This window comes from Durio zibethinus, chromosome 21 (genome assembly GCF_047325235.1).
Source record: "Durio zibethinus cultivar Kanyao isolate XHJ-2024 chromosome 21, ASM4732523v1, whole genome shotgun sequence".
Lineage (NCBI taxonomy): Eukaryota > Viridiplantae > Streptophyta > Magnoliopsida > Malvales > Malvaceae > Durio > Durio zibethinus.
The window spans coordinates 5,566,760-5,579,480 of NC_143182.1; the positions used below are offsets into that span (position 1 = coordinate 5,566,760).

General features: G+C 35.4%; 1 protein-coding gene across 2 annotated transcripts; it reads right to left on the reverse strand.

Moving 5' to 3' along the window:
• Positions 1-391: 391 nt before the first annotated feature.
• On the reverse strand, positions 392-10,878 carry LOC111305109 (cysteine-tryptophan domain-containing zinc finger protein 3-like). Of its 2 annotated transcripts, XM_022902310.2 has the most exons (15): positions 10,748-10,878; positions 10,288-10,448; positions 9,303-9,375; positions 9,063-9,193; positions 8,514-8,909; positions 7,119-8,389; positions 6,448-6,884; positions 4,447-6,359; positions 4,188-4,348; positions 3,829-3,989; positions 2,947-3,107; positions 1,671-2,514; positions 1,427-1,528; positions 1,219-1,339; positions 392-638 (listed from the first exon to the last, which is right to left on the reverse strand). In XM_022902310.2, the coding sequence occupies exons 2-12, from the start codon at positions 10,396-10,398 to the stop codon at positions 2,320-2,322; spliced, it is 5,010 nt and encodes a 1,669-aa protein (XP_022758045.2). In that variant the 5' UTR covers positions 10,399-10,448; positions 10,748-10,878; the 3' UTR covers positions 392-638; positions 1,219-1,339; positions 1,427-1,528; positions 1,671-2,319. The 2 variants fall into 2 exon arrangements, with proteins under 2 accessions (XP_022758045.2, XP_022758043.2); XM_022902308.2 differs by lacking the exon at positions 10,748-10,878 and having other exon boundaries at positions 10,288-10,656.
• Positions 10,879-12,721: the final 1,843 nt, after the last annotated feature.

Genomic DNA, 12,721 nt, shown 5'->3' on the forward strand with positions numbered 1-12,721 from the left:
TTATTATTTGATCAATGGGTTCATATATTTATTCTAATATTTTCAAAAGGTTAGACTAAGTCTCAGCTCGGAGATTCAAAATGTCATAAAGCATTCTATAGTCTGTACCTGTGAATACAGTGAGTGTCCAAGTCCATAAACATCAAAAACTGCTTTTCCGATCTATTTTCTTTCTTTTTCTCTCTTAATAATTTTTTTATTATAAAAAAATTACTTTAGAAACCATGAGTTGGAAACTAGCGAATAACTTCTCCTTTCACAAATATGATTTCAAAATGATTTAAGCTTCTAGTCTTAGGTTACTGATAAACCAAAGGAACACTAGCCCACCACGCCACACGCACCAACCTTCTTCTATCATGTGGATTGTGGAAGGCCGAAGTTACCCAAATACAAAACCAAAAGCGGCTACAATTTTATTGATGAAAGACTTGCATAAATGTCATTGCCTATGCGCATACAGAAAAAAAAAAAAAAAAAAAAATCAACAACAAAGGCGTCGAAATTGTCGTATAAATTGTCAAACCAGAGTTTAGCAACCGAGATATGTACGGGTGAAATAGCGACAATAATGAAATAGAGGGAGCACAAGGAGCCAATTCGCCATTGCGTTCCATCCATTGCCAAAATTATTCAACCTGAAATCAAAACATATTGTGCAATTAGCACTCATCAAACGTCAACAGCTAAATTCAACAAAGAGATGTGTTAACCCTCATTACTACAAAGTCAATTGTTCACCGGCAAGTCACATATTTATCATTGAATAATCTTTTTTTTCAAATTTTGCTTGAAAAGTAAACTCCTAATGTATAAAAACGAGCAACCACATGGTGCCACATCGTAAAAGGCTCAGCTACCCAGTATTTTATGGACATGCAAACTAGGAACATGAGGCTCATGCCTCTTAAATTTGTATTATTGGCTTGTTAACACTGTGCCTATGGTGGTTGGAGTTCAGCTGCAGCTCAAACTTCGTTGAGGTAGTGTTACAGCCATTTTCAGGCCTCCTAAAAGAAAGGCCAATTATCTGCAGAATTTAGACTCCAATAGCAATTACTTGCAAGGGCTTCTCTAGTCCACTAATGATGACGGTTAGTAAAACTGTCTGCACCTTCCTAAGTCAAACTACATTTTTTCTTTTTTTTGTTGCAAGATATTTAGAAGAGAACTGCAATCAAATAAAAGAACAATAATGATCAGTAAAAGAGATTTTACCTATCAGCATCATGATGGTGAACTTGAAAATAATAGATTGATCTCTCCCACAAACAGAAGTACTTGCCACATCCCAAATTGAGAGCCATAAAAAGATATGTTTATGGTACATAAATATTTACTGCCACAAAAATAAGAATGGTTAGAAGCAATGATATGCCAGAGCAGAATATTAAGCAATCAAATAAACAACAATAAGTAAACCAACCTTTAAAGGGAAAAAAGAAAATAACGAATTTTCTCCTACATTCTTTCAACTTATCTTGATTAATCACCAGTATATACCATGACAGGTACTACAGTGGCTGACCTGCACAAACACAAATAATGAAGGTGAAACTGAAAGAATACAAAAACAGAAATAGAAAAAGGATAAGGGAAGGGGAAAGCAAATTGACTTAATGTAGCAATTTTTTATTTTTTAAAGCATGACGAATCTAACAGTAGCAAACCTGAGACGGCCAACTACAGTGCTCTTCTTCGTAATTGCTTTAACTAAGAAAACAGCAGTCCCTCTGGCAAAGGAGGAAGCAGATGCTGCGGCATATCCCGGTATTTTCCTAAAGAGGTCTCTAACTAAAATAGCATCACCAAATTAATTAGTCAGTTGAACTAAAACTGCTTCTGGGGAACGGTAGTGCCAAAACAATGGCAAACTCTACTATTGGACTTCTACCATTCGGCCTCAATCTATAGTTGGCTTCTCTTTCTTTATAAAAGTATTTCTTCAACAACAATTCTTTTGGAGCAGAAAAACCTATGTATACAACTTAGAACAATTTCGCATATAAACCTTATGAATCCATGTCTCAATACCATCAAGAGAAGGAAATTAACAATGCTTGTTCCATGTCAGAAGCAGTTGAAGCTTGTGAAAGAATATGCTGAAAATCCCAGATTTATCTTGAGTTGCACATATTTACAGAGAGTGTTAGAATGCTTTCACTTGCCAGTTCTTAAATGCAAGTGTTAACTATTGCAGCAGGAAGAGCTGGCCATCCCCTCTTATTTTTCTCTTGTAGAACTTCATACCAAAGGATAAACCATCAAAATGAAATTTCCTCTAGTATTAAAACCATTCTCACAAACCAGATTTTTTTCTTAGTGGCTAATGGCCTCCATTGCAACTCGTACCAAATGTAAAACTCCCTCTACGTCTTGGAAGTTAAAATCAAGAGCCTTCTTCACAGAAGATATAGCCTCCCCACTATCAGCCCCTCCCAAAGTATCATTGGCAACTGCAAAAGTAATTCGCGATTTCCTTGAAGCTTCCATTGCATAATTTACATCCTGTGCCTGTAAATCATCACATTTGATTTTAGTTATGACTGGTCACTAAACTTAGATAAGATATACAAGCCGTAGAGCACAAAATGACATGATGCATGATAGTAAGAGAGAGAGAGAGAGAAGACGCAGTTCATGGGCAAGACTACAAAAGCTTTTTATGCTTGAAAGCATAAAACTGCTAGTCCACATATATAATTTCAACATACAAAAACCAGTAGCCTTTGGGTCATGTTAGGGGGAGAAAAAGTTTGTGAGAACGCAGATAAAAAAAAAAAAGGGTTTATAGGCATTGGACAAAAAAAAAACAGTTTTGAGGGAAAAGGTGTGTATGTGGTGGGAGGGGGGGCGGAGGTGTTCAATAATGCTTTCATTCTCATACGATATGAAAAACACATGAATTACACTTTCAAAATTATATAAAAGAAAAACTACACTTACAAAATTGAGCAATCGCACAAAGTTGGGACGGTTTCGAGCAGAAATAACATGATTTCCAGCAACCTGGGGAGAGCTAACACCTTTTGGAAAAGCCGCCTTGTCTGCTGTTGTTGGGTGATTTAAATTATCAACATCAGAGGCAGAAGAAGAAGGAGACTCACCTGATATGAAAACAACAACCAATATCAAGAAAAGAAGTTAAAATTAACTTCATCAGTTTGTCTCAATCAATGCAATATTAACATTATTTATAAAGAAATTTTATGTCCATAAAGGAAAACACAAAAGAAAATGGTGATCAAGGGGCTGGGAAGACTGAGAGACTGATGAGTATGCTTACTTTAAATTTCTATTCGTATGCATGCATACCAACAAGGCCTGTCCTAAACTTAGGTTCAACACCATTTTGTAAAAACTAGTACAGCTTACATGTCAAATAACACAAGAACACTGATGATCTACAAACTCAAGTTGTCCACCCAAAACAGAACAACAAATATATGTATATCTGTGTTAACAAAAGACAACCCAAAAGCAGCACAAAAGTAACCAGAAAGACATTTTGTCTGAAGATTCTCAGATTTGAAGATACCAAAGAACAAATTCATGGCATGTAAGCAAAAAAAGATATACACTGTAAGCAAGTAAACTAATTATTCATGCAGTGCAATCAATTTCAGCTGTGTCTAAAATGCAACCGTCTTATACAGACGTTTTTTCACAAATGAAGTAACAAAATTACATGAGTAACTATCAGAGCCGTTGCTCCCTGATCACTATGTAAGCGTAGAAGAACCAGTAAACAACAATTTAAAATTTATATTCTATATAGACTAGTAGGAAAGATTTCAGTCAGTTGAATCACTGGGTTCTTTGAATTACCAGGAGGAACCATTTGTAAAGCTGTCTGCAACTCATATCGATCTCTACTTGCATTGCCATGAGAAGAATAGATGACTCTCATATAAGCCACCTCCATACACTTGTAGGCCAAAGAAGCAGCAGCCATGTCCTTTAATCTCTCATATTCATGGGCACAAAACCTGAATATTAAATGATAAACAAACAAAAATAAAATCAAGTACCACAAAATTGAATCATTCCAAAACAAAATGCAATAACAGAAGATTTCCATGTAGCAGGAATTTTCAACTAATACAAGATCAAGCTTCAACAACATATAGCAACTTAGGATTAGAAAAGAAATGAACACAGACAATAGCACCTAATATTTAACTTACTCGCAAAGTTTTGCAGTGCTACTATACATTTGCACAGACTGAATCATCTCCCCATGTTTGGTACTCTCACTGTTGCAAGATTCCAGTAGAGAAGCACTATGAAGAAACTTCAGTGCTGCCTGGAAGTAAAGTGCTGTGCTCTCCACATTTGATCCAGAGTTCTGAGGAGATTTTTAAAATTAAAGAAAAAGAGCTTGCTAGAGGCTAGGACAATATATAAATGCAACAAATAAGTTACAAGATAACAGAAAGGCAAAACCTTGAAACGATCAGCCAGATGCTTTAAATCTTTAGCCTCCTTCAAAGCATTGGTAGCTGACTGACTTGAGGAATCCTTTCTCATTGGACTTGGGGCATCACCATCCCTGATCCTACGTCCACCTGATGCAGTATGCCTTGAACTACTGTGCTGAGTCCCATTTTGATGATCAGCCTTCTTTATTGGTTTTTGTACCTTCAATGCATCATCATCCTGAGATCCGTCAGCTCCATTTCCCTTTCGGGAACCAGAAACAGGTCGGGGGCAATGAGTCAGCATCTCATTTTGAGTTCCTCCTGAGGGTGGTAATGACAGCGAGTTCCCTCTCCCAGAAGCAATTTCTGCATGATCAGATTTGTGAGAGTGGGACCTCTTTGTATATTTTTCACCATCGCTATCCTGTACAATATTCTGCTTCACAGTAGACATTACATCTTGACCTCCAGTGGCATCTGTTTTAGCATCTGGTTTAGCATCTGAGCGACCAACATTTGATTGACTCTCTCTTTTACTACTCTCACCAAACAATTTTCCCAAAGATTCTTTATTATCAACAAATCTATTCTCACTTTCATTGGACTTGACTCCAGGCCTCTCCTGAAATCTATTTCTACCATCCCTAGGTTTTACCTCATACAAATGCTCACAATCTTTCTGTTCATCAGCAGAATCAGATTTAAAATTATGACTCCTGTCCTTTGACCGTGAGGACCCCTTGCCCGACTTTCTTGGATGAGAGACATTGGCATTATCCTCATCATGGTGTTTATCTATTGTTGTTGATTTACCAGCATATTGAGACTCTTGGCCTAAATAATCAACACTACCATTTATAGACTGGCCTTTTCTGAAATCAGGAGAAGATACAACTGGTGCCTTAGCTTTACTGCCACTTAATTGACCACCATCCTTATCCTGAATATCAAGTACAGAGGACTCAACAGACCCGTGTTGAGCTGCAGCAGAAGTGTTTTCCTTCCTTACTGTCCCTGACCTGTCACTCCTACCATTATCTTCACCATCTGAGCATCCTCTTAGACTACCTGCAACAAAAAGACAAGTATCACGAGACTTGTCTTTCCCTGCACCATTCCTCCTTGTAGATGGAAGTTTATCAGGATTAGCAATTCTCTTAGGAGATGAAGAAACTGATTCTACTGGTGAGCCTTTTGTTTCATGGAAGCAAGGTTTTGATTTAAGCGAACCAGATTTTGATTTACGTGAACCAGAAACCTTAGATGAGCTTGAGGCAGCTGCTAAAGAAGGTTGGGCAGATCCAAAATCCCTTTTCAATGAATCCATACCATCTAAGCTCCGTTGGGACAGAGAGCTACCTAGATCTTGCCCACTTAGGTGATTCTTTGTTTGTCTACTTTTTTTCTCCAGTTTACCACTGCTTTTACTTGCAGAGGAATCCTTCCCCCCAGACTTGGATACCCTGGCCTTCTTTTCCCTCCTGTACTCATTCTCACTGAACTCTTCCTTCACAAACACTCTGCTATCCTGGAGATGATTAGCCATACTTTGGAGGGAACTTGCATATAATTTACTATCAATGCAGTCATCAACTTTCCTCTTTCTTAATGCTTCCCCACCATCACAATTCGCCACATCCAGTGACCCATCAGTTAAGGAAACCTGAACTTTGTCCTTTAGTCTTTTACCAGAGACCTGTTGCCTGTCCTTATCCGACTTTGAATCCTTATAAGAACAATCGCTGTGTTTAGGCTGATCCTTTCCTACTGTTCTGGTAAGCAAACCATTACTTGTGTTAGGCCCCACCTTACCAGTATGCTCAAACATCCAATCTTCGTCAGCATGATACAAATTTTCACCTTTAATTTTCTTGGAGGCCCTTGAAGAATCTTGATCAGTAATCCTTTTGCCTTTAATCTTCAAAGTTTTGGCATCACCTATTTGCATGTTTTATAAAAGCAACACATTACGTAACTAAAAAAAAAAGTTTTACAAGTACAATAAATATCAGTTTAAAGAGAATACCTCCATCAGAACAGTGTTCCGAAAATTTATGCTCCTCTTTCTGCTTATTTTTGTGTTTCTCGATAGGCAAATCACATTTGCTTAGATGCTGTAAAGCAGGTTCACCTACCACAGGAGATCGAGTCACATTAGTCAGGCTTCCAGATCGGACTGTTGACTGCATGTTCTTCTTCATAGGAGTTGGCCCATCTTTATCCATTACATTTGATATTTCTTTTAAACCATGTTTCTTCCTTCCAGCAGTGGGCATGGCATGTGAACCAAAACTTCGTTGGTTTTGGTCAGTTTGCAGGGCATTGGCTGAAGGTAATCTAGACATAATATTTCCAGGATTACTTTGCAGATTAGTTTGACTCTCTGCAGCAGGAACTTGATACAATGCGAAAACAGCTTTTGTAGTTTCCTCCTCATCAACACTGCAGCGATTCATTGCAGGCCTAGACATTTACAAGACAAACAATATTAGAGATTTGAAGGAGGGAGAAAGGGATATCTTTAAACAATCTGTCACAAAGTTTAACTATCAACACCCATGGTCTAATGTTCAGTCAAACACAACTTTAACAATATATATATGTAGGTATGCATGTAGATGTATGAAAAAACTTAGCAGTCCAAACCATTAAATTGCATTCATAAAAATTTAGAATGGGTGATGATAAAGAACTTACAGCCAATTAAGCATGCTGCATAACCACTTCTCAGGTAAATCAGCAGGATTTATGCTTATTGGAAGAAGACGCCATTTCTGGCACTTATCACAACAAACCCAATTTTCTTTTATCAAAACAGGAGCTGCAGTTGCATGGGAAGTTCCAGCAACATTCACATTGATTGAGTTAGAAGCACCATCCAAAGTTGCTCTGGCATATGATTCGGTTGCCAACAAATCCTCACTTTTCTTATCACTTAGTCTATCACTGTGTGCACTGTTAATGGCTGAGGTGTTTTTTTCAATCTTATCAGCTTCCTTCAGCCGATCTTCAGAACGAATTTCCAATGAACTTGTTTGGTTCTCTTCCTGTTCTGATTCTCCAATATCTCCAAAAAAATCTCTATATCTATCTTCAGCCTTTCGAAATGATCTTTCTAATTTTTGGTCTCCCAATTCCCTTTTGTTTGTATAATTGTTCAAGTGAGCAGTCTGCTTATTTTTCAGCACCAAAGAACCAACCCACAAGCTTTCTTTTGTTATCTCTGCAGCTAGATTGCCATGACTCTGACTGCCTTTTGATTTTCTTTTTCCACCAGAAGAGGTATGCTCCTTTGCAAGAGGCAACTTCATATTGTCTTGTTCATGTGATGTAGCTCTCTGGCTGATCTGCTTGGAAGGATTTACCAATTCACTATTTAGAGCCTTGCTACCTTTTAGAGTATTAGAGTCAGCTTCGACAGAAACATAAGTTTTGTCTGCTTTATTATACCCATCTTTTCTCACAAAGCCTGAAATATCCTCCAGAAAACTTGTCTTTTGTTCTTCCACAACCTTTTGAACTGAACCAGCCCTTAGATTCTCCCAGCCAATCTCTTGGGTAAGCATTGGCTCCACTGACTCCTCCATAGCCACATCTTGGACACCTTTGTTTTTTGCCATGCCCTTATTTTTTACCTTGTCAACAGCAGAATATGAATTAGATAAAAGAGGAAGCTTCATTGTTTTTGAAACAAGCTCCTCACAAGCCAATGTGTCATTATCTACTTCCTTCTTTGATGGAATACCATTATCATTCCTTATTTCCCTGTTATTGCCACTCTTCCTTTCTGCTGGAAAATCCTTTTTCTCCACTGGCTTCATTTCCTTGTCACCCAATAATATCCCATCACCCTTTCCAGAATCATATCTATTCTCTTTTGGAATGGTTTCCTTTACAATCAAGTTAAGTAGATGATCGGGGAGAGGTGATAGTAGTGCCTCCCCAGGTACTGGGAAGGAAGTCATAATCTGCTCAAAATATCCAGAAAAAAAAGTATTCCGATCACTTCAGGTACATCAGATGTCAGAAGATACAAGAAAAGGAACATTCTTTTTATGAGAAGATAAACAAAATAGTAAATTGAGGATTTACCCGAAGAATACTAGTTGGAGAAAATGGCTCTTGAGTCCCCCGATACATCCCTTCACTTTCTGAAGGGCTCTCATCTAAGGAGGAAGATGGTGAGACATCAAGGCCAAGACCACTGTAGATTGCAGCATTCTTTTGTGTCGACAAGTTATCTGAACCCACTTTGATTCGCACCTTCAGTGTTTTCTGGTCTGGCAGATTGGCAGCTTTCTGGTTTGCAAATTCAGACCTAGAGGAAAGCTCATCAGCGTGAGCAGATGTTCTGCCAACCTCTTGTTTAATCAAATCATTCACAGACGATGACTTCAAAGCAGGGAGGGTTCCAAAATTTGTAGGAGTTGATCCAGGCCTCAGTGACTTGGAACCACTTGCTGAACATGCTGAGTTAGGATGGCCATCCTATATAACAAAACAAACTAAGCGCTCACTTTAACTTGGACTTCTCAAGTAAACCAAGATCCTGGGAAAGATTCCTCCTTTACATGAAATTAACAATATAACCAGGGGAGGGGGGGGGGGGGGGGGAAGAGACAAATTGAGAAAAAACTCTACCTCCAATGGCATATTGTTTGGGGATCTACGTGCATTGCAGCTTTGCACTTTTGCTGGACTCTTCAGATGAGGCCAACCAGGAGAGCGTGCATAAGTAGGTAAGAATGATCCATACCCACCAAACTTTGCCCCTGTGACAGTGTCAAGCATCCCAAAACAATCAATTTCAAATTATGAACTCCAATTTATGGTGACTCTTGACCTCATAAGAACCATGATTCTCCTTTTGTTTTGACTTACCTAGATTCTCTGCAGAAACTCCACCTTCAAAATCTTTTTGGAAATGTCCGAGAACATGTTGAATTTTCTCATCCTTCAAAAACATTATAGGAACCACATCACTAAAAGATCATAAACACATGGATAGAGATTAATTGGATTCTAGTGGAGCAAGGTATTCTATGAATGATACCCTTTCAAGCAAATCAAACAAACATTTCAATAATTCCCATGTTTGTATTTCGAAAGTGAGCAAGCATCAGAAAAGTAATAAGATATTGGGAAAGGTCTAATACATATAGTCCTACGTTGTACAGTTAGCAGCTAATCCTCTAGAAGCAGTAATAACACACTGCGACTCTATAAGCTAACTAATGTGTTTGAATCTTACTCTCCCAACTTCCAATTATGAAATCCCCAGCGTTACAATCAAGATTACCATAATTAAACATCACCAACCTTACATGGAAACAAAATTTACCAATAATGCCTTCTCCGGTAAATGGTTGTCTAACTCACATCTGACAACTCAAAAAAAACCTAAAACCATTAATACACCACTATGCCAAAAAGCTTCATTTACGTCTGCGCTAGACACGTTGCAGAATACAATTCTCTTCTCTTACTTAAATCTCTTAAAAATTAAATTCCCTAGATACCTCCATCATAAACCAAACGCAGCTCGCAGCATTAGAATTAAAAAGTAAAACACCAATCCAGATCTTATATTTCTATATGCAACACAATTAAACAGTAAACAAATTTAAATTGAAGTTATATAACACCAATCCATATCTTATATTTCTATATGCAACACAATTAAACTGTAAACACATTTAAATGGAAGTTACAACATCCAACATTGCAATTAATCAGTGTAAAAATCTTAACTTTGGATCTAAAACCCAACCCAAAAAAACAAGTCAACCCAATGTAATTAAACCGTAGTTATAAACAATAAGGAAAGCTAAGCAGTTAAAGAAAAAGAAGAGCCAAATTTTCTTACTATGTAAGAGAGAGAAGATAGATCATTTTCGGGGTCTGTGATGACATCATAATCATCGTTATTGTTATTATAAGAGAAAGCCTCTCCTTCTTCAAGCTCAGTCTCTTCCATTTCTCTTCCACCAAACCCTAACCCTAGCCCCTTCCTCGCATCGTTACTCCCTAACGAAATCATTCAACAAAAAAAAGATTCAAACAAAAATGCAAACCTCACCCCAATAATCAAGTTTTCTAACATAATTCTCTATTATTCCAATCCCACAAGTTTCTCCCAACCAATTTTTACAACTCCATAAAACCCACCAAAGGGAAAGGGGGCTTTTGCCCTAATTTCTATCAAAAACCGAAACTCGATCACGAATCCAAACACCTAACCAAAATTTTTAAACGGTTTAATTTCCAAAAACAAAAAGAAAGCGACTTAAACACAAAGATCTCCAAAATTTTATTGTTTTTTTTACCGCTAATTTTTTGGATTTTTTTTTTTGGGTGCGATCTCTTTAGCTGGAATCGATTAGCACAGAGAGAAAGAGAAAGAGAGAGAGAGAGAGAGAGAGAGAGAGATAGAGAGAGAAAGAGACGGACTCTCCCTGGTTTTGGTGTACAGAGCAGCCGCGTTTTTTATTTATTTAATTATTTATTGCTTTCTTTTAATTTTCTTTTTTTTTGTTTTTAAGGAAAACAATTTTATTTTTTTAAAGTCCACAAGATCTAACGAGAGAGAGGGAGAGAAAGGAGAGAGCAAATGCGTTTCTTTCTTCCTTCACCTGAGCATGAAATTTTGGTGTTTGTCTTTTTTTTTTTTTTTTTCACCTTTTGGTCCCTTTATTTTTTTTGTTTTTGCTCAAGCGTCTTGTCCGAAGAATTAACAGATGGTGACCGATGCCAGCGCGTGCACATCACACTTGCAGAAAAAATTCTATAAATTGTGAACAAATAATAATAATAAATCTTTCTAAATGCTTCCAAACATTTCCATTTTGAAACAAAGGATACTATGTGAATTATGATGGCCAAAAGAAAAAAGAGAAAACCATGTTACAAAATCTTTTTTTGTTAACTACTTGATTAAATTTATTCATTATGAGAAACATTAATTAAAATATTTCAAAGGAGATGATGATTATTTATTTCTTTCCAAAAATACTTAATATGTTGTTTGATTCACTTTTATTCCATCAAAAAGTAATATTATGATGTAAAATTTATTACATAATATAAAACTTTAATAATAATACTTTATATAAATGTACATACAAGATTCGCATATCCAAATAATATAATGACTTCTATTTATATATTTTATATAATATATTATTACTTTATTAATTTATATGATCAAAATTTTAATGAATTTTTATGATTGAGTTTTTAACGAGTATTATTCATAAAAACTTTATTTGTATTATCTATAATCTGTATTATATTTGTATACATTGTAAAAGTTTTAAAAAATATTTTCAAATTGATGAATAATTTAAGAATTTTTTAATGTAAAACATAAGTTTCATTTGATGTTATAATTAAAAATATATGACACCAATTATAAAATTTGATTACAAACTCAAAATTCAACAAAATAAAATTTCTTAAAATTTTAATTACAATGAAATTATTCAAAAATTACCAAAATGTTTTTTATTATTGTGTTGAAGTTGATCTAATTTTTTTACCAAAATTTTAATAAAAAATAGACAAATTAAATAATATACTACTTAGTAAAAAGCTCTATCCCACAACTAACGTTGTTGGTTGCATACACCTAAAAAAAAAAACAAAAAGAGGGCGCGTGAGTTTGCTAACTGCTCGACGGCATGTGAGTCAGGTGGCAAAATCCAGCGTGTCAAAACATTGCTAATACTCTTTTTCCTCTATGTATTGGAAAATTCATTAATTTTTGGATAATCTCCTTTTCAATATTTACGTAGTACTTCATTTTTTCAGAAATTTTGACAAAATTAAAGCTACCCCACTGTTTGGTAAAGAGGAACCCTTGAAAACTCTCTTGGGTTGACGCAAATACAAATAAATTAACCATTTTGCCCTTTATGTGTGGTTTTTTTTTTTTAAGTGTTTATTCGATAATTTTGATTAATTTGAAATCAAATTATTTAAAATTAAATTAATTAAATTATTTTATTTTATTTTTTTAATTTAGTCAATTTTATTAATTTTTAAAATTAATCTGTAGAATTTAATTCTGTCAATTTGATTAATTTTTTCAATTAATCATAAATTAAATTTTAAATTTTAAATTTTTTATATTTTAAACAAATTAAGTAAAATTATTCATAAAATACTATGTTAAAAACTCTAATAATTTTTTTAAATAAAATGATATCTTTTACGTTTTTTATTTTATATTTGAATTTTATTATATTTTGGTTAATTTATTTTTCAAATTAAATTAATTAAAAAACTAAAATTATTCTAAA